The following is a 19,648-nucleotide window of genomic DNA, read 5'->3' on the forward strand; positions in this document are numbered from 1 at the left end:
TACATTGTGTGCTAAGCATAGAAATTCTGTTGTCTGCCCTTTTAAAGGGTAGGATAAAAATTGCATTGCTGTATTGTATTTTAGCCTTTCTTGTTTTGACAAGCTGAGTTTTAAGTTTTCCAGCATTCCATTTAATCTAACTAGCAAATCAAATATCCTAAATTAGATATAATTAGATTAGATCCTAATTTAGAATAGATCCTAATTTAGATCTTAAATTTAGATCTTACTAATTAATAATCTTAATTTACATTTCACTAGATCTAAATTCTAGATCCTAGTCCTAAATTTTTGGCATATTTTTTTTGTTTTCTTGCAGGGAAGGTGAATATCTGGAGATAAGTAGGGGAATCTGTAGAGTTATATGCCACTGTAAATAAACAGGAAGTGTAAGATCACAGTAACAATAGCAGTAATTCACTGCAAGGATTAGAATAATTTTGTATCGAGTTATACTGAACTGACTTACAGAGAATGTTCTTCATCTGGGCATTTTCAGGTCTGACAGTAAAATTGGATATGACAGTGGAGACTGCACATCCTCAGTCAATGGAAGTTCAAAAAGCAGCGAAGGAAATTCACCTGTACATTTATCGAAGTTCTGCCATGAATGTGGAACAAGGTATCCAGTGGAATGGGCAAAGTTTTGCTGTGAGTGTGGAATTCGAAGAATGGTTGTGTGAACACATTCTTAAACGTAAAAAGAAAATGAGAAATTGGAAGCATCTTCTATATACTGCTGCATGGAAAACTAGAGCACTCCTTCCAGTTAGACTTCATGCTGCAAACATGTTAAAACATCATAGTGTAATGTTCTGAGTGCAATCTTCTGGTTACACAGTTATTTATAAAGAAATATATATATATATATATATACACACTGTATACAAAAATAGCAGGTACCTAAAACTGTGCCATTCAAGGAAATACTCTTTAATCTCTGGAAATATTTAATTTTAAGGTAAAAATGTGTTAAGTAACTTAGGTAGCAGAAGTGGTTCAGTGTTATTTTTCTTTAAATCCTACTAGATAAGTGATGTAAATAATTCTTTATCTAGTAGGATAATACCTGTAGAGAACTAGCCATGGAAAAACTTGGGATTCAGAAGTTTCTCTGTGAAAATACTACCTTCAGATGTGACAGTAACTTAGATGCTATGCTAAGTGACAACAATATGAGCAACTCCTTATAAATTCCTAGCTAAAAGTGCAAGTCTGGATCCTTTTAAACTCTTTTAATAGTAATATTCTAATTGGACTTCCTAGGATTTTTTTAAAGAATCAAAATGGAATAACTACCTGAGAATTCTGTCCACATGTAAGAAAAGCAAGATTGTTTGTGGCTTTTCGTGTTCTATTTTCAAATCGGAACATATAAATACTTTTATGTATTTATAAGGAAACATATGGTATCGTCATTTTATTAAGTTCCTTTTGTTCAGAAATACTTGTCTTCCTCCTCCTGTGCCCCACCATGACTAGCATATCTAAATGTTTTGTGCTTTTTGCCTTTAAAGGTTTCCAAAGGTCTTGCTCCTTTTTTCTCTTCCCTCATTTCTTGAACAAAAGACAAAGCCTATGCTTGTCCTACCTAAATGATGAACTCTTGTTTTGGAAACAAGCCTTCTTGATGTATCCAATACAATAAAAAGATTTCTATAAAAAAGTTGTGTTATTGGAGCAGTAGAACTTGATGCAAGCAGTGACTGGTTTTTATTCTTATTCCTGTTCAAGAAACACAGCTCAGATATGAGCACATGATGGAGAAACTGTGCTCCACAGGTTAATGTGTTAATACTTTACGTGAATTTTTTTGCTATTTTCTGTGTTCCTGGGCTCTGAGCGGCAGTCTCTTGAAGTTAGTAATGGACTTTGCATTAATTCATAGGGAAGAAAGGTCCGGCCCTGGAAGTTCTTATTGTTGTTTTTATAAATTAAACCGGATATTAAAACCATTCAAGCCACATCACATAACTTGTATCTTAATGTAGTGAACTGTTTTGTGAAGTTTTGCTTCAAAGTACTGCCACCATCTTAGTCATGTGTGCAGGAACAATCTGAAAGAATTTAATTGTGCCTTTCCCACAATAAGTACACTCAGAAATGGTTACTTTCAGCTCTCAAACACTTTTGGTATCTATTAATATAATTTCTTTGTAGCTTATGCAAAATATAATGTAGTGTTCCATGACAGCATTAGGATCATTGTTTGAATTCTCAAAACTTGTGATTACTATCAATGGGGCCAATTTTGAAGAAAGCAAGATTGAAGAAAAGCATCTCCAAAGCAGGTTCCTGTCTTGGAATCTGAGAGATTTGAGAGCCTTGACTAGTCATGTTGCAGGCCATAAATTATTGATTGTTTATGATTAGTTCAAAGGTGTGGAAATTTCTTACACTTTTTATAGAAAATTATTTTTAGAAATTATCCTTCATTAGCGTAGTCTTGTTTTATTATCATTTTCATTAACTGAGCATGATAGGTGGATGACTGGTAATGATACTTAGAACTGATAAATCACAGCTAAATGATGCTCTAGGTAGTTTAGGTTTTAGGATCAGTATTTTGGCATATGCATATCTGTACTTGGAAAAAATAGAATCCTGCATCCTTTGTGTAAGTAAGCCTGCTTTAGAAAATTGGGCCATGGAGTTCTGCAGAATGAATTACTGCAAAGCAAGTGTCCATCAGCAAAGATAAAATCCAGAATAATTTGGATCAGTTAGTGAATCTACTGAGAAACCAAATCCCTTATCTGACTTGATGAACTTCCTAGTTCTTGTTTCTGCTGGAAAAAATGCATTTTACTATTTATTGAAAATGCTTTCTGCGAAGGGAGAGTCTAGTAAGAAATAGATACCTTCTAGGTTTTCCAGGATTGCTGTAACTGTAGAAAAAACATTGATAGTTTGTCCTGTGAGTTGTAGGTGGCAAGTTTCCTAGTTTCAAATCAATTCAAAGACAGTTACCATAATTTCTGCTTTCTGAGCTGTTTCTGTAAGTCTCTGCTTCCGGTGTAGCATTTAGTAAATTCCTCCAGCAACATATCACTTATGTTATTTACATTTCTATGGTTTATAGCAAGGACTAGAGGGGAGATTAACCTGAACTGAAAGGATTTTAAGATTTCCTGAACTTTTAATTTGTTCTTACAAAAAGGTCTAGTGAAACATAAATAACTGTTGATAGTAACATTGGATAATGTGTGTGTTTGAACCTACAATAAGTACAAGCAAAGAAAATATGATTGACTATGCAGTTTACTGATGTACAGTGAAACTATCAGAAGCCTTCTATTTTTCCACTTTAGCAACTGGTTTTGTTACTGAATTACATAGGTTTCTGAAGCCTCTGGTACTACAGACCATAGACTGTATTACACAAAATATCAGCACACATTGCTCTAGTTCCATCTCAGTGTGTCATACAATTAGTGGTTTAGGGTTACTCAAAGAATTGCCATCAAAACTATTGTGAAGAGTAGCTTTAATATGAATTTATTAGAGTGTGACTTAACAAAATTTGATGGCAAGGTTCACTCCATTACTTACTACATGGATAAAACATACCAAGGAAAACGAAGGTAAAATCAAGCTATAAGTATTAGTACAGAGACCAAAGGCACAAAAGGGTAAGGCTGAGTCAAGAGGTTCAGAGTGGATCCCCTTGCTTTGTAAACTGGTGTTGCTTAGGTGTAATTTAAGTCTGGTCTTCATCACAGACTTGGTCAGTGGTTTGTATCTGAAGATTTACGTGTGTGCCAGTTCACCACAGATGGGATTTTTACACAGCTTTTACTGAGCAGCAGTCTGCGGTTTTAACATTTTGCACTGTCAGTAGGACTCAAGTGTAGTGTTCGCTACACTTGTTATGTGGTGTCTCAGTCAATTTACATGCAGATACAGAGACATATAAAGGTACCCATTAAAAATTCCCCTGAAGTTCAGTGAAATATGTCTTTGCATTTCTAAATGGCAGAGGGTTGAGCCTTGAGGAGTGGGGAGTCTTCAGCCATCTCCCATTTCTTGTCTGTGATGGTCTTCTAGTTGTCACAAACTTGGGCATGAGCTCTGAGGGGCGTCCCATTCAGAGAGAGATGCTGGTAGCAGCCCACTGCAGTCCAGGAGCGCTCAAAGGGCCTCGCTTTGGACCACTGTTTATATGGTCATGAAATGATTGGCTTTAGTCAGGAGTAAATTTCCATGTTGACCATAATCTGAGTTGGTAAGTACTAGAATTTTTTCAGCACTCCAGTAACAATGGTACCTGTTCCACTCAGGCTGTGATCAAGGAAAGGAATATCCCAAGGCTATTGGGGGATGACTGATTATCTCTGCCCTTTCTTTTTGACCTTGGCCAGGGAACGGGAGTGCCAGATATGGCCAGTGCCTCTCCTGCAAAAGGGCCTGATACAGGTGCTTGAGCACCCAACCCGTTACAGGAAGGCCAAGGCTTGATGGGAATTCGTGAAATTGTAGAGGAGCCCAGTGCGGAGAAATGTGCTACCACACAATGGAATGTTTGTTAGGAAATAATAGTTTTCATATTTTTTCATAATGCCACTGCAGAACTGAATATGGGGAACAAATTTGTTATATAGAGAAAAAGATAATCTGTTAAGAGACATGGACTCTGCATTTTGAATTTTTAGGTACATTAATGACCTAAAACTAAAACCTGTTTCCCTAGCCCTCCTTCTGCTTTTATACCTTGATTTTTATGGCAGGAGAAAGCAGGTATACTAAAAGGGGAGTGTTCCAAAATGTCTGAAGAGTAAAAATGTTGCCAATTGTGAAGATAAAACTGGTAGACAAACTATGCACCACTAATACACTTCATTGATGAGTCTAAGCTTAGCTAGTGTCATTCTCTGGATGCCTTGTTGACAGATATTTACCTTAAAAGCCCAAATTCCTTAGAGTTCATGTGTAAAATTAGGGTGATGTGATTACTTAATTTAGCATCTGTATTTCCAGTTCTCTGTGTGTGGGCAAGCATGTGTTTCGTGAGAACTGGTAAGTTGCACAAACGTAAAACGTTGTTTCACTAAAGCAGAGTTTATACAAAACAGGAGTAAGTGCTACTGGAGGATTACGAAGGCTCGGGCAGTAGGCTAATGTAGTTACTGTCCACTTAAAGTGAAACTTATTGCTGTGACTGTTTTAATGATTTCTGTACCGGTGTCTGACCCTATGACAGATTTACTGTCTGCCACTGTACCTTCCTAATGTGCTTACTAAGGTTATTCCTTTCAATTAAAAAAAAGAGAAAAAGTCAAAGGTAAAATCCATTTAAAGGAACAAGGAGCAGGCTTGTTTGGGAGTCTGGCCTGAGGGTGTTTGCATTCCCATTCTGCTTTTGTGATGCCTGTTGTACAAGGGGTATGTCTGTGCCTGAATAAGTGCAGGATCATTTGAACTGGTGTAAATGCAATGGAGTTACGCAAAATACCAGCTTCAACAGTAAAAACAACATAGCTTAAGGTTTAATCTTTATATGATGTGTCTTAACACAGGTTTATATTTATGCATGATATTCACTACCTAGGTAGTTTCAGAACTGGAATCTCTAAATATACAGCAAATTAAGTGTATGGTTATGTGGATAGTTATGCCCTCAGTCTTACACACCGCCACAGGGAGGTGGGCATGGGGAAGCACTTCCCCATTTCAGCTCATACCTACAAAATGAACATATAGGCAGAGTTTTGAGGCTTGAGAAGTCGTTAGAGGGTGAGGGAAGTGGGGAGCTCTCCATGGTGCTGGTGTTGCTCAGCCTCCTGCAGCTCCACCTCTTCCCTGGGCTTGCAGGTAGCAGGGTCCATGGGCTAATGGTTCTCAAATAGATTCCAAGGGCTGAGCAAGTCATTGAGCATTTACCTCACCATTGCAGCTGAGAGAGTTAGTGCCTGAAATGCAGTGTGCAAAGAGGACAGTTTTGTGATGCATACTGAACAAGTCAGTGGAAGGAGGTGTGGCTGCAGTAGTTTAAATGCTAATAAAGCATGTAGCAGCGGACACTGATGTAGGCTATGTAATTAGTCTGAGTATAAAATGAAGTGGTATTGTCTATGTATCGCAAAGTTCTCCAGAAGTGTAGATGCCAGCACACAGACTTTGTATATGTGCAAGGAACAACTTGTTAAAAGTTTTCTTTTAATATTGGCTGACAAATCTGTTTTGTAAGAGCACTTTTTGCAACGTTAAGCTTTTCCAGTTTGATTAAGCTAAGAATAATTACATAGGTAGTATGACAGGGTAAACAGGTAAACAGGTTTTGGTGACTCTGGAGAAAATAGTGTTATTGCCTTTCAAGTACAGCTCATTCCAACTTTTGATGGTTTGGGGTTTTTGTTTGTTTTTTTCCAACTTTCTGGTAAGGTTCGAGTTACTTAATTATGCTGTTGAAGAAGTGTTTGGTTGATATTTTCTTCCCAGTGTTCACAGTATAAGTGATTACTATTTCATACTAGTTCAGTGGACTGGTTTTTTTGTTATGCCATTCCAGAATGCAAATTTCTGGAGAATCCTACTTAGCCCCATTCTATTCCATCTTGCCAGAAAACAGCTTATTCATACTTTCTCTTAATTAGTGTTTCTTCTTTACAGAAATAATCAATGGAAAAAATCATATTTCGCCAATGTGAACATTAACTTTTGAGTCAGCAAATCAAATATTCAGTTTAATATAACTGAATATTGAACTGAAGTTCGAAATGGTAGTGAATGGTTTACCATAGTTCTGTATTTGGATTTCTGGCAGAAGTGTGAATGGATTTGGGTCTGATGTGTACAATGTTGAGTATTCTAAGCCTGTTACAAACACCTATGTTGTATGATTGCTGTAACTCTTGGTGTTCATCCTTTATATGATACTTAGTATGTATATTCATAAGTTTATTTATTGATGTTCCATGTTTATAAATGAAGTGTTCATTCATGTGTTTGAGGGGATTAATTTTGTTAGCATTTATTATGTTTGCCTTGCCCCTCATACATTGAATATTTGTGTTTATGACCATCCAGTGGGTTTGGGGTTTGTTTTGCGTTTTTTTTTTTCGCAGAATCCCTGGGTTTGTTAGCATCTTATTTGGTATATTATGGTTTTTTCTAAGTGTCAGTTCTGTTTAAATTAATAAATGTAAATCACCACCTAATGCTAATTTGCCACTTGTTAACAATAAAGCAAATATACCAATAAAACTTTCTGTGATGTACATTTTTGTTGTCAAATGTGAAATTGTCGTAACTAAAATGGCACAGGGGTAACATTATTTCAACCTAGGAATATTTTGATGTCTTTGGTCTCAAGTATGCCAGACCTGATGTGAGAACCGTCCCGTCTTCTAGTGGCTGGGAGAGAATATTTATTCTTCTCAAAGGATAGGGGGGTTTTATTGACTTATGAGATTCCTCAGTCACCTTGAAAATTACTCTATACCAAATACTTCAGTCAGTGTCATCTGACTGTATAAAGTTAACCGTATCTCTTCTTTTTCCCAACTTTTTTAAATAAGGCTGTAAGGTATAATATATAATACATAACCCAGACTTGATCTGGACTTGTTCTTCTCCATGAGGTTAGAGCACTGTTTTCTTAATATGATTAAGCAGGAAAAATGCAGAAGTTACATTTTTTTCTGTGAAATTCACTTATGTCAGCAGAAGTCATAGTAAGGGGTTGGTTTCCTGATATTGTGGGGTTTTTGCTAAATGCAGATGAGTAGAGATCAATTCCTTTTTTCATTCCTCATTTTAGGTAGGGGAAGGTTCCTCCAACTGGGCTTTTCTGTTTATTTCACTGCACCCTCTTCAGAGGAAGGCAGATATATTTTCCATTCATTATGGATGAAATTTAGTTATGTGCCAAGAATCTGCAGAATCCGTCACCTCTGAGTTTTCATGATATTCCACACACTGGTTTCCTCTTTATTTTAGTTCACCAGGAAACCATTCCAATTAAAGGGCAGGAGGGAAAAAAAAAGCCAGCAAACAAAAAAACCCAACCCAACAAAAACTAACGCGCTGCTGAATTAAACCTGTTGTAATGCAAATGTCTCTTCTGTTCAGCATAAGCCTGAAAAGATGGAACTGGAAGGAAACATATAACAAGCCAGAAGAGGTTTACTTCTGCATCTTTAGCTAAAGAACTGCAGTGACCTTCCTTAACCTGGCTTCCCAACCACCAGAAATTCTTCCTTCTCGTAAACCACAGACGACCTAATTCATTCTTGCTGTTAGAAATGTGCAACATTTGCTTGCTTGCAGGGGTTAGTCACCCCTTTTTGCCTTCTCATAATCCCTTGCAACAGCTTTTTACTTATTTAAAAACCTAAGATTTTTCTCTGGACACCTTCCCATAAAACTCATGTATCTCTAAATCATGAATCTGACCTAGTCATATTCCTTATTTACTGTGACCAAATAAATTAATATAAAAATGACAGTGGCAGAGGGGTAGGCACAGTGGTGATACCCTGCAAGGTTTTCATCACTTCACCCATTCCTGCAGAGCAGTTTATTGTTGTTAGATCTGTAGTTTCAGGAGAGACCGGAGATAGGTTTTCAAACGGAAGAAACAAATCAAAAAGCACAAGCCACTGCACTTAGCATTTAGTCTTTGCATGTAAGTGGTGACTCAGAAAATTTGGCAGCAAGGATTAGGCAGGCAAGATATTCATTAAGAGAAGCAATCAGAAAAAAATCCACAGTTTCATAATCTATCAATTTAAATTCCTTCTCTGAATGTAACCTTGGTCTTTTTCCCAGGATAGGCTTGAAACTGCCTGATTTGATTCAAGATTTAAGTTGTGGGCTGCTGCTGAAGTCATTTAAGATGACTGGACTTACAGTTTTTTAATAGCTAATCCTGCATCTGTGTGTTTTTCTTTTCTTTTCTTGCCAAGTGGTTATTAGGAAATTCATCTTGGCTTTAGACTGTTCCTAAATTTAAAAAAAACTAAAAACCCCCAAACCCCACAGATTTAATCCTCAGTCTCCTGAGGGCTTCTTTCAGTAGAAAGGATTTATAGAGAAGTACTTACAGTTGTGGTTACATTCTCCTATCTGCAGTGCGATATTGGGAAATCTGTTTCCCTTTCCTATTGCATAAGAGTTATGGGTGGGGTTTGGGTTGTTTTTTTTCAGTGTTTGGAATTGAAGTTGTAATCTCTTACATCAAGAGCTAAAGAGAGTATGTGAAAGTCTCAATCACAGTTCTACAAAGATCCTACTCCTGCCTTAAGCCTCTTCACCATAAATACATGGGGGGCTGAAGGGAGTGTATTCCAGGGAAGTGTAACAGTATGTTCACTTTGCTTTTAACCTCTTCCCTCACCATTATCAGTAGGGCACGCTGGGTTTCATGGATTCAGTACAGTGATCTTATGCCAGTCAAGGGAGATGTATATGGTTCTTTGAAGCACATCCCACTATTTTTCAAGCCTTTTATTTGAATACCACAAATTTTTCAGAGCAGTTCTGTGGAAAAGTTATTTTCCCCAGATAAAACAACCTTATTCTGAACCAGGGAACAACAGGCTGACTTAACTAAGGATTTCCAGAAGTATTTAGTCCAAGGTAGATACCCAGTATGGAAATGTCTACCTAAACTGGCCAGGTAACAAGCAAGTAAGAAATGGGTATTTTATCATGGGAAGTCCCAAGCAGCTGGAGGTTACATTACCAGCTGTGCTTTTAATGTCAAAAAAAAAAGCTTAAAAAGGACTAACGACACCCAAAACAACAGCCCAATTCCATAGAAGAAAATATTTTATTACCAAAGGAGTTATAATATCAAAGTAAGAAACTGCAAAAGAGTTATAAACAACTATAAAAATACTTCTATTCATCCAAAATTAAATATGAACACTTCATTAGTTAAATGCCAATATATTATTCTCTGACAATATTCACACATTTTAAGTCATGTATGTCTAACATGTTGAACACATTATATAAAATAATTGCATACAAGAAATCACAATCTGAAGGTCAGACATTCTAGCTCCTCCTGCAGCTAACTCTAGGATAACCAAATACACAACAATAGTGGTGTTTCCAGTCAGCTGAACAAACTTACGTTCAGGAATCTCCTTTTTCACCTTCTATAGATCTCGCTGTCTTGCCTCTACTCACAGCCAGTAGAAGTGTGCTACAGCTCTCAAAAATCAGTACCCTTCCTAAGTTTTTCATAAAGTTAACCTTTTGCTTATTTTTCCAAACTTAAATCAGTTTGCAGACCTATTAGATACCCACACTGAAAACACTACTGCATCGGCAGAACAGATCCCAGATCAGCTGCTTGTTTGGCAAATTGCTCTTTTTGGTCCTTGATGTGTTTTATGTAGATAGTAAGAAAACAGCTACCTTTCCATATCGTTTCCTTCACCTGAAGCTTCTAAGATGGTTTTATAAATTGCAGTAGACACTTGAGTATATTGCTTTCATACGACAGTATTATAAACTGACTCAAAAGATCAGAAAATTCAGAGGAGCTTTTGAAGGTGGGATCCAGCCTTCTGCCAAGTTCTTTGTTCTAAATGCTGGTCTTTTATTTCCACTTCTAGGGCTTCAGCAGCTTGGTTTAGCCATTTCTGTTCATTCCTTCTCCAGGAACAAGGTACAGTAGCTTTCCATCAGAATTCTGGCATAGAGTGTTCATATAAGCGAGCAGAGTTACTCAAGGAATGCATATAAAATGCGAAGACACCAAGTAATGCCACTTTGGAAGAAAAGACCAAGATCTACCTGGAATCATCTGGAAATTATTTTTTCAAATTTATTCCAGCAGGATCGAAGGCTAGATATGTTTTCCTTCAGTTCACATAATTCTTGGTTACATTTCTTTTTGCACTGTTCATCTGTCTCTGCATCTTCATTATTATGCATATTTACCTGTGTGCAAACCTGAAAAAGAATAGCTTGTATTGTTAATTGAGAAGTGCTTATTCTTTTCATACAGACGTCTTTTAAACCCAACTGATTCCATTGCATCTCAATAAATAATGGAGGTACCTTACATAGTAGCTAAGTCAGAAAGCTGGGCTACTTACAGAATGTGCCTTGGCAGTACACAGCATGCACCACTCTGATGTTCCCCCTCTGAGCGCAACCCTGCTGCTGCCCTACTGAACTGGGAAAATGTGGCTTTGACAGATAGGGAGAGCTGAATACAGAACTGATACGGACAAATACGGAGAGCTGAAACCAGTGTAAGCAACTAAGAACATGTGTCCTCTGTCAGTGGTTTAAAACTTATCCTCCATTATTTGAAGGACTGGAAAAATAAAGTAAATTAAATTGTGAGCCAAACTTTGAAATATATGACTACATGTGTGGTACCTTGAGACTGGTGGAACAAGGCAGACCTGTTCACAGGGGTCAATGCTATGGCCCAGTGTTCAGGATCTCGCCCAGATGTGGCTCTTGTCCACATTCAATGACTGTTCATTATTTGTACCAGATTACTTTAACTGGTCTTTAAATGAAACCAAGCATCCACAAGGTTTGGCATGAGTTTCAAAGGTGACAGTCCTTTGCCTTCTATGATGTAACTAGGATAACTTTTATGGTAAGGCAAATGTTGGACTCACCATAGGTGGCTAAACAAAATGTAGACACCAACATTACTCTGAAAATCTGGTCCTGGACTGTAACAGTTTCTCCACTTCAAGGAGAAAAGAAAGGGTCAAATGCAGCTGTCAATCCAACTATTTAAGCCAGTCATAAAGAATTATATCCTTTGCTACCTGTGGAGAGGCTTTTTGACATTGGTCAATATTTTTGTGTTCAACAGGTAACTGTGAGCCACACTTAAAAAGAATGCTCCTTCTCTCTGTAGGTCACTAGGTTTGAGTGACACGTCAAAGAGCAGAGTCTGCCAATGATCAAAAATCCAAATATTTTTACATCCAGCTGTTCCTGTTGAGTTTGAGATATTCTGGTTAAAATGAAGTTCAAAGGTATTATGGAAGTGAGAGAAATTCCCACTAATTGTTTGGTGAAACAAAGCAAATCAAACATTCACCTTACAGTAAAACCCCAATGAGAAGTAAAGTATAATTTTATACACTAGAGAAGTTAAAAGTCCTTCTTCGCATGTGGCCTTTGTCTTTTATGGGAGAATTAACTCAGGCATTTCAGCACTGAACCACAGTACGTATCTTCACTCTGGACCTCCAGATCATTGTCTCAGTCTTTGCATTGGGCTTAATGTCTATTACAATATATATGCTACACAGAGCAAAATTTATCATGCATGTAACATGTTCATGATAGCTGTACCTTTGAGAGGTAGATGTGATAGTCTGAAGAGCTCTAATTAGTAAGTCACATGCTTACAGTAAACTGCAGGTTCTCACTACCACTCACCTTTTCTTTTTTGTGTCTTTCACATTTGCACTGTAGAACTTGTAATGTCCCACATGAGACTAATGCTGCTCTCCATCTAAAGTCTTTGCTGATTTTTTGCTTATGAAAGAATCTGAGCATGTTGCATGCCATGCTCTGTAGTGCTTCTATTTCCTGTAAAGAGAGCAAGAAAAATGTGTCGTGAAAAGTCTGTGCACCTTTAATTCTTTATAATGTTGATCTGTCTTTTCTAAAAAAGCTTCATAGTTGCCATTACTTTATTTTCCTTTCATAGTGCCAATCTTTTCCAATAAAACACATGACTAATCTGACCTACCTGCCACCTCTTCCTAATATTTAAAGTATCAATTTGTAGTAGTAATAATAACAGCATAAGGAAATCAGCCGATGCAGTTTGGAAAGCACTGAATTACTTTTAGAGTCAGTCCTGTTATCAAGTCATGTTAAAATCTGCAGCAAGAGCTGCCAATTGTGTTTTCTGACATTTCAGATCTGCCCGAACAATTACTAGTAGGGCTTTCAGATCTGAAGTGAAAAGCTTAGCTAATATGAACTTCTGTAGAAGAATGAAAACAGATGTGAAATTTTTATGTTTACTTCTGTTGGCAAAATAAAATAAGGAAATAAGATTTCTCTACTATTCTGGATTAAAAATATAAAATAATCTTTATAGTAGGGGAAAAAAAAGCATTTTTTGGATATGAAATTCTTCATATTTTGATTTGTAAAGTGTCATTTTACTTGACAAATTTCATGATTCCAAATTCAAAAAAATATCATGAATTGACTATTAAGAGGTAGCATTACTCTCTATCACAATGTAGTTTTAAGGGACCAGACTGTACAAAGAACCCACTTGAGTCTGTACAGTCTAAACTAAATTTTCAGAAGTTAAATTTTACCTGAGTATCATTGCAGAAAAACACTTTGCTATTTTCATGTTTTTTATTCTTGCAGCACCTGTCACGATACTCTGCAGACATATTTACCTGTAAAATATCATATATGTTTGAACATGGAAGTACTTTTAATCAAGTGAGCCAGGTTTCTCAGTAAGAGCTGGTGATGGCAACACTAAATTATCCTGCAGCATCTCCTCTGGTGTCAGTGTACAACTCTGAGCTCTTCCTTTGCAAGCAGTCAAAGAAAAGCCTAATTCAGCCCCAATTTCTACAGGTATTTACCGATTCATACAGAATCACAGAATAGTTGAGGGGAGAAGGGACCTCTGGAGGTCATCTGGTCCACCTCCCCTGCTCAAACAGGTTCACCAAAAGCCAGTTGCAGGGACCACAACCAGACGGCTTTGGAATATCTCCAGGGATGCAGACTCTGCAACACCCCTGGGCAACCTGTGCCAGTGCTTGGTCACCCTCACAGTAAAGAAGTGTTTCCTGATTTTCAGAGGGAACCTACTATGTTTCATTCTGTGTCCATTGCTTCTGGCCCTGTCACTGGGCACCACTGAGAAAAGCCCAGCTCTGTCCTCTTTGCCCCCTCCCTGCATGGTTTTATAGTCATTGATAAATCCCAAGTCTTCTCTTCTCCAGGCTGAACAGTCCCAGCTCTCTCAGCTTTTCTTTATTGGACAGACACTCCAGTCCCTTAATCATCTCCATTGCCCTTTGCCGGACTCTCTCCAGTAGTTTTGTATTTCTCTCATACCGAGGAGTACAGAACTGGAGCAAATCTATTCATTTTAAACCTTATAAATTCTATCAAATTACTTGATTCTTTGGAATTTGAAAACATACAAGAATATTTAAATCTTACACAGACATCAAATACAATATCTGTCAATGTTTGTCTCAATAAATCCATGCCCCAGGCATCTAAACAGACTGTAGCATGCACTTGGCATATGCACTAACAGAAGACATCCTAAGCAATATCCCTTGTTGCCTTTTTGCGACCACAGTCTTTTATCAACGGTTTATTCTCTGTGGCTTTTTTCTTCTACTTTCACACTTGTCATCAAGATGACATCAAGATGACAACTGAACTCAACAAAATTCCTTTGCTTTCTTCTTCAGCCTGTATCTAGATAGCCTAATGCACCCAGAAGGGGTTTAAACAAGCAGCTCATGACAATATTGTGTTAGATCTCCTCACTTAGACATGCATTAGACACACATTAGACAGTTTAGTTCTAAAAGTTTTTCTGCAGATTTTTTAGGCAATGTTGCCTGTATTTCAGAAATTCACCCAAGATGAATAGAACTCCATCCTTGAAGTGCTTTCAAAACCAAGAATTAAGGGAGTCTAATACTCAATGAAAAAAGAAAAAAATAAATACAGGAGATAATGCACATGTGCTTGTACCACAACAGAATGAAGGTTTGTTTCAGTCACACAGCACCAAGATTTAGAAACAATCAAATAAATAAATAAATAATCACCCTAAACCCTGTATACCTGTGGCTTCATTTGCTCACTGCTAAGGGATTTACTCATTCTCACTGACTCCCTCAGAATATCTTTAACATAACACACAGTGACCATTTTTGAAGGAAGTTTATAGGCTCTGACCAAAGCAACCAAAGGGAAATCCTCGCCTCAGAAAAGGCATTAGTGAAAATCAAATCAACTTATAGAGGTCAAGTATATAACCCACTAGTTATCTCCACAGCTGCCTCCAAACATCATGCTGAGGGGCTGAAGGTTCCTGAGTTTGGCTCTGCAATTGCAGCAAAGTGCCTGGTGGGCAGTTCTACCACCCAAACAGCACTGTCCGTAATATCTGCTGCTAAGTTACAGTACAAGACTATACTCTGCTTTTACAGAGAAGGGGAATGAATCTCTCCTAAACTGAGAAAAAATAGGAAGATTAAGAAACTGGCACAGTAGGTGGTGTGCATGCCTGTTCTATGAAGTAAAATCCTCAGAGCTCATTACATTCCCATTACCTTTGACACACATCAATTAATTACAGTTTGTTTATTTATTTATTTATTTAGTTAGTTATTTGGATAACCATTTCAGTTCTCATACAGTCTCCTAAATAACTCTATCTCCTAAAGAAATCTCACTGGGAATATTGTGTTCAGTTTTGGTCCCTGAATACAAAAAAAGATGTGGACAGGCTGGAGAGGATCCAGAGAAGGGCCACAGAATGGTCAAAGAACTGGAAAGCCTGCCATGTGAGGAAAGGCTGAGAGAGCTGGGCTTGTTCAGCTTGGAGAAAAAATGGCTCAGGGGAGACATTACCACCATGTTCCAGTACTTAAAGGGTGGCTACAAAGACGGAGATTCCCTTTCTACAAGGAGTCACATGGAAAAGAGGAGGAGTACTGGGCACAAGTTATTCCTGGGGAGATTCTGACTGAACACAGGAAAATTTTTCACAATGAGATCAACCATTGGAATCATCTCCCTAGGAACATGGTGGATTCCTCAGCATTGGTCACTTTTAAGATTTGCCTGGACAGGATGCTGGGGCATCTACTCTGGGTCATGCTTTGCCTAGAAGGGCTGGACCTGATGATTTTTTGAGATCACCACCAACCTGGTATTCTGTGACTTTGTGATTTATTACAATTAAAAATAGATAATCAAAGGTATCTGGAAGAATGACATTGCTCCATTCAAATCCTTGAATGGCACCCTGGGGCACTGAGTACATCAAGCTTCATCCTGCAATTGGGCAGCCTTTGTTAGAAATAAGATAACAAACTAAAGAGGATACTTATCTTTTCTAATATGGCCATGAATATTTTCCCCAACTTTGGTGCCTTGTTCAGGATAAGGTCATTTATCGATGGAGAAGTACAGTTCTTATTTCATAATCTCAACAAACACAAAGTGATCAGAACGTTTTTGGAGATTAAATGATCGTTCCCTGTCCCTAAAGGTATTTTGCTTCCAGATGAAGAGCTGATGTGTTTTGGTAGAGAAAGGTTATAATCCACTGCCATAATGTTCTGAAGGATGGTGGTGGATCTTAAGTGTGAAGAAATACAACAGCTCCTGATTTCTCCTTTGGAAAAGCATCGTGTATCACTTGTATTTCATGCAAATAGATCTTGATTTAGATCTCTCTCTGCAAGAGAATGGTCAGTTCTTGTTTAAGTGACTAACGGTAGAAAAATCCCATTTTCATAGAAAGTGCCTCTGCTAATCTAGCTATGGAACGTGCTTTCTCCCATGAAAGTGTTCTTTACAGATAATTTAATTGTTAATAATTCATGATGAAGAGTTGGAAGGTATGTTTTGGGTATGGGTTGGTAAACTGTTATGATACTGTTTTCAAAGCTGTAATAAATGTGGCTGATAAAGCTAAAGATTTACAATTGAAAAATATTTTTTTTCTGCTGCCATCTAGAAAGGTTGATTCTTTGTTGACTGAACATGATTGCATGAATTTTGTGCCTCTGTGCATTTGTATTCAATGGACACCATAAAACTTCAGTCAAGCAGTCTACAATTAGTAGAACAAAATACAGCTTATGTAATGCTTTCTCCTTTTGATAAGAAGATGTAAACAGAGATTACTTCAGAAAAAAGTACTTTAAAATGTCATATATTAGACTATTTATGGCCAAATAGTACAGGTGTCTAACTAGATGATGCACAGGCAGAAATACCGGTATCACAGTATTTGTACATGCATCCATTTGTACATGGACAGGCAGCATCATCATACCCACCAGCATTCCACAATGTGATAATGTCTGATCTTAAACTGGTCTTTTACTGTATGTTAATATTAGAGCTTTTTCATTATTATTATTTGCTAGCATCTAAAAATAGTCAACATTTTTTGAAAGCCCAAGAGCTATTACCTACCAGCTCATGGATGTCGTGGCTTAGTATATTCTCATACTTCACACGGATTTCAGTTGTTCTATTTCCCATTGCACAACTAGATGAATTCACTGGAGACAGAACAAGAAGCAGTGGCAGAACCCGAAGGATAGATCTAAAAAAGGCTGGATTACAACAAGAACAGTTCAGTACATCTTAAATGACATTTATACCTTTTCATATACTGATCAACCAGGGTCTATTAATATCTCAAAAAATCTAACCTGAAGGAGCTAAATGGATCCTAACTAGATCCTACATGTAATAAATATGAAAGCTCGGTAAGGCAAATTTACAATCGTCTTCAAGCTCCAAGAGCCTGACTTCTATAGAGCTTTACCTTTGTAAATCTCCATGCTAACTATATCTGTGCTGAGTAAACGATCAGTTTGTAGGAATGAGATTTCATATTTTAGAAGTTTACAAAAAAAAGAACATCACTGCTTGTTTCTAAAGAGCAGTGATATAAGCAACTTGGATCTGCTGCTTCAAAACTCTTTAAAAGACAGAATTTTCTAAATTTAAATCAGTCTAACAGACTCCATCACTTCAAACTGGGGCTGCCCAGCAAGAAGTGGAGATAACAGGTGAAAACTGCAAGGTCACTTCTGTTCATTTTTGCTTTCTCTGTACTGTACAGATGGTGAAACTTTTTTAAATGAGGAAAATACAGAATCAAAGCAGGTAATTCTGAAAGAGATGTTGCACACTCCTTTAATTTCCTTGACCCATTGCAGGATCACGATGAAACCTGTTCCTAAACGACTCCTCTGAAACCCATTAGATGAGTGTCATAAAAAAGTTCCAGGAGCTTTCAACTGACAATTGAAAGGGATTTTCTCAAAGCTGGACGTCAAAAGAAGTGGTATCGATAGTGCTCCATACAACCAGCACTTCAAAAGAAAGAACGAGCACACTACTGGTAATACCCAATCCATTCGGGAAACTCCTGAAAACTCGTAAACTGTATTTGGAAAATCCCCAAATTTCTCCCAGAAGAGCCAGTTACAGTCAGTATTCCAGTATTTCCAAACAGAAAAAAGCCCCTTTGGAGGTTTTGATTACCATTACCGCCCCCCCCCCGTGCAAGGAGCCTGAAGCAGCGCTCCAGACGCACCCGAGGCGCGCTCCCGGCCGCCGCCAATTGCGGGGTCGCTTCCACCCCGCTCCGAACCTCCCGCTGCTTCGGACGCCCGGCCCCGCTGCGCTGCGCCGCGCCGCGCTCCGCAGTCCGCGGGGCGCGGTTAACACCCAGTTGTCTTCCCTCCGCCCCGCTGAACCCGTGTGAAGGTGTCGCTCCAGCCGGGGGAGGACACGGGGATCCCCTGGCCCCAGGGCGCCGTATCCCCGGCGCTGCGCGGCACCTCAGCCGGGAGCACAGGTGGCTGCGGTGAGCAGCGCGGCACGGACCAAAACAATGCTTCTGCGCCGCTCGCCTGTCCCACAGTGTCCCGCCACTCCCAGGTCCCGCTTCCCGCAGCGGGCAGGATGGGAACCGGGCGCTTTTACTTTCATTCTAAGTGGAAAACTGAAAATAAATGCAAAACTGGGAGTTTCCGCGGCCGTCACCGCGGGTTTAAAAGAGCACCAGGAGGCAACTCGCCGGCACAGCAGGAGAGGCGGCGGGGTCGTCAGCTTGGAGACGGTAAGGAAACGGCAAGGAGACGGCGCGGCCGGAGTTGCGGAGCGGCGCGGGAGGAGCCCATCCCAGCCCGAGCGCAGGTACAACGGCACCCCGCGGCTATGTTTGCTGCCCGCGGAGCGGCGCGGTGGGGCGCGATGCGGTCGGTGCGCGCTCCTTACCATGGAACATGGTCCGCGGGGGGAGGTGGCAGGGAGCTGCGCCGGCGGCTCCGCGGTCATGGTGGCGGCACCGCCTCGCCCATGGTGCCTGCGGCCCGCGGGGCAACGCGCAGGTGGGCGAGAGGAGCCGCGGCGGCCGGGCGGGACACGGCGGCCCCCGCCCGCCTGTCGGGGGGGGGCGCGGCGCTGTCAGCGGCGGCTGCGGGGCGGCCGGGCTGTGCCAGTCCCATGGGGCTTCCGCGGCCGGCAGGTAGTTTCACTTTCTCCGCCGGCAGCCGCGGTGCTCCCCGACGGGCCGGCGGTCCGCGGCCTCAGCGCGGCGCGGCAGGAGGGTGGCCAGCCGCTGGAGGGGGAGGCATCCCCGTCCGCCACGGAAGAAGGTCGGCGAGGACCCGGGCCGGGCGGCAAGGACCGCCAGCGGGGCCGGGGAGCACCCAGAGGAGAGAGGAAGCGGCGGGCGCCGACGGGATCCCCGCGGGCGTCTAGAAGTGGCTGTGGCGGGGCCGTTACATAGATCCCCGGCTACACGCCCAGTGCCGTGTGAGCGGCCAGGGAGGGAAGGATGGACCTTGGCAGTGCGCGTGGAAAGAGCCGCTCATCCGCGGGGAGGAAATCCTGAAAAAAAAACACAAATAAAAACCCCACCACAAAACTCAAATAAGAAACCACC

General features: G+C 39.9%; 3 protein-coding genes across 3 annotated transcripts in view; 2 read left to right on the forward strand and 1 right to left on the reverse strand.

Moving 5' to 3' along the window:
• Positions 1–7,218, forward strand: part of ZC2HC1A (zinc finger C2HC-type containing 1A) — a 36,944-nt gene extending 29,726 nt beyond the window's left edge. Inside the window, exon 10 of the mRNA XM_062641572.1 lies at positions 500–7,218. Coding sequence (XP_062497556.1) covers positions 500–683 — 184 coding nt within the window. The 3' untranslated portion in view covers positions 684–7,218. The remainder of the gene's footprint in view (positions 1–499) is intronic.
• LOC134175531 (uncharacterized protein YagA-like) overlaps positions 1–19,648 on the forward strand; it is a 336,167-nt gene that overhangs the window by 47,660 nt on the left and 268,859 nt on the right. The window lies entirely within an intron of this gene.
• IL7 (interleukin 7) lies at positions 9,759–19,426 on the reverse strand. The gene is made up of 5 exons (XM_062641549.1): positions 18,979–19,426; positions 17,158–17,300; positions 13,275–13,361; positions 12,373–12,525; positions 9,759–10,908 (listed from the first exon to the last, which is right to left on the reverse strand). The coding sequence occupies exons 1-5, from the start codon at positions 18,986–18,988 to the stop codon at positions 10,756–10,758; spliced, it is 546 nt and encodes a 181-aa protein (XP_062497533.1). The 5' UTR covers positions 18,989–19,426; the 3' UTR covers positions 9,759–10,755.

This window comes from Pezoporus occidentalis, unplaced genomic scaffold, assembly GCF_034315485.1.
Source record: "Pezoporus occidentalis ecotype Australia unplaced genomic scaffold, CSIRO_AGI_Poc_V1 ctg69, whole genome shotgun sequence".
NCBI lineage: Eukaryota > Metazoa > Chordata > Aves > Psittaciformes > Psittacidae > Pezoporus > Pezoporus occidentalis.

Coding starts and splice junctions, on each gene's coding strand:
- IL7 (XM_062641549.1), bottom strand. Junction 13,362..17,157: donor GCCACGACATCCATGAGCTG/GTAGGTAATAGC, acceptor GATATTTTACAG/GTAAATATGTCTGCAGAGTA. Junction 12,526..13,274: donor TTTTCTGCAATGATACTCAG/GTAAAATTTAAC, acceptor CTCTCTTTACAG/GAAATAGAAGCACTACAGAG.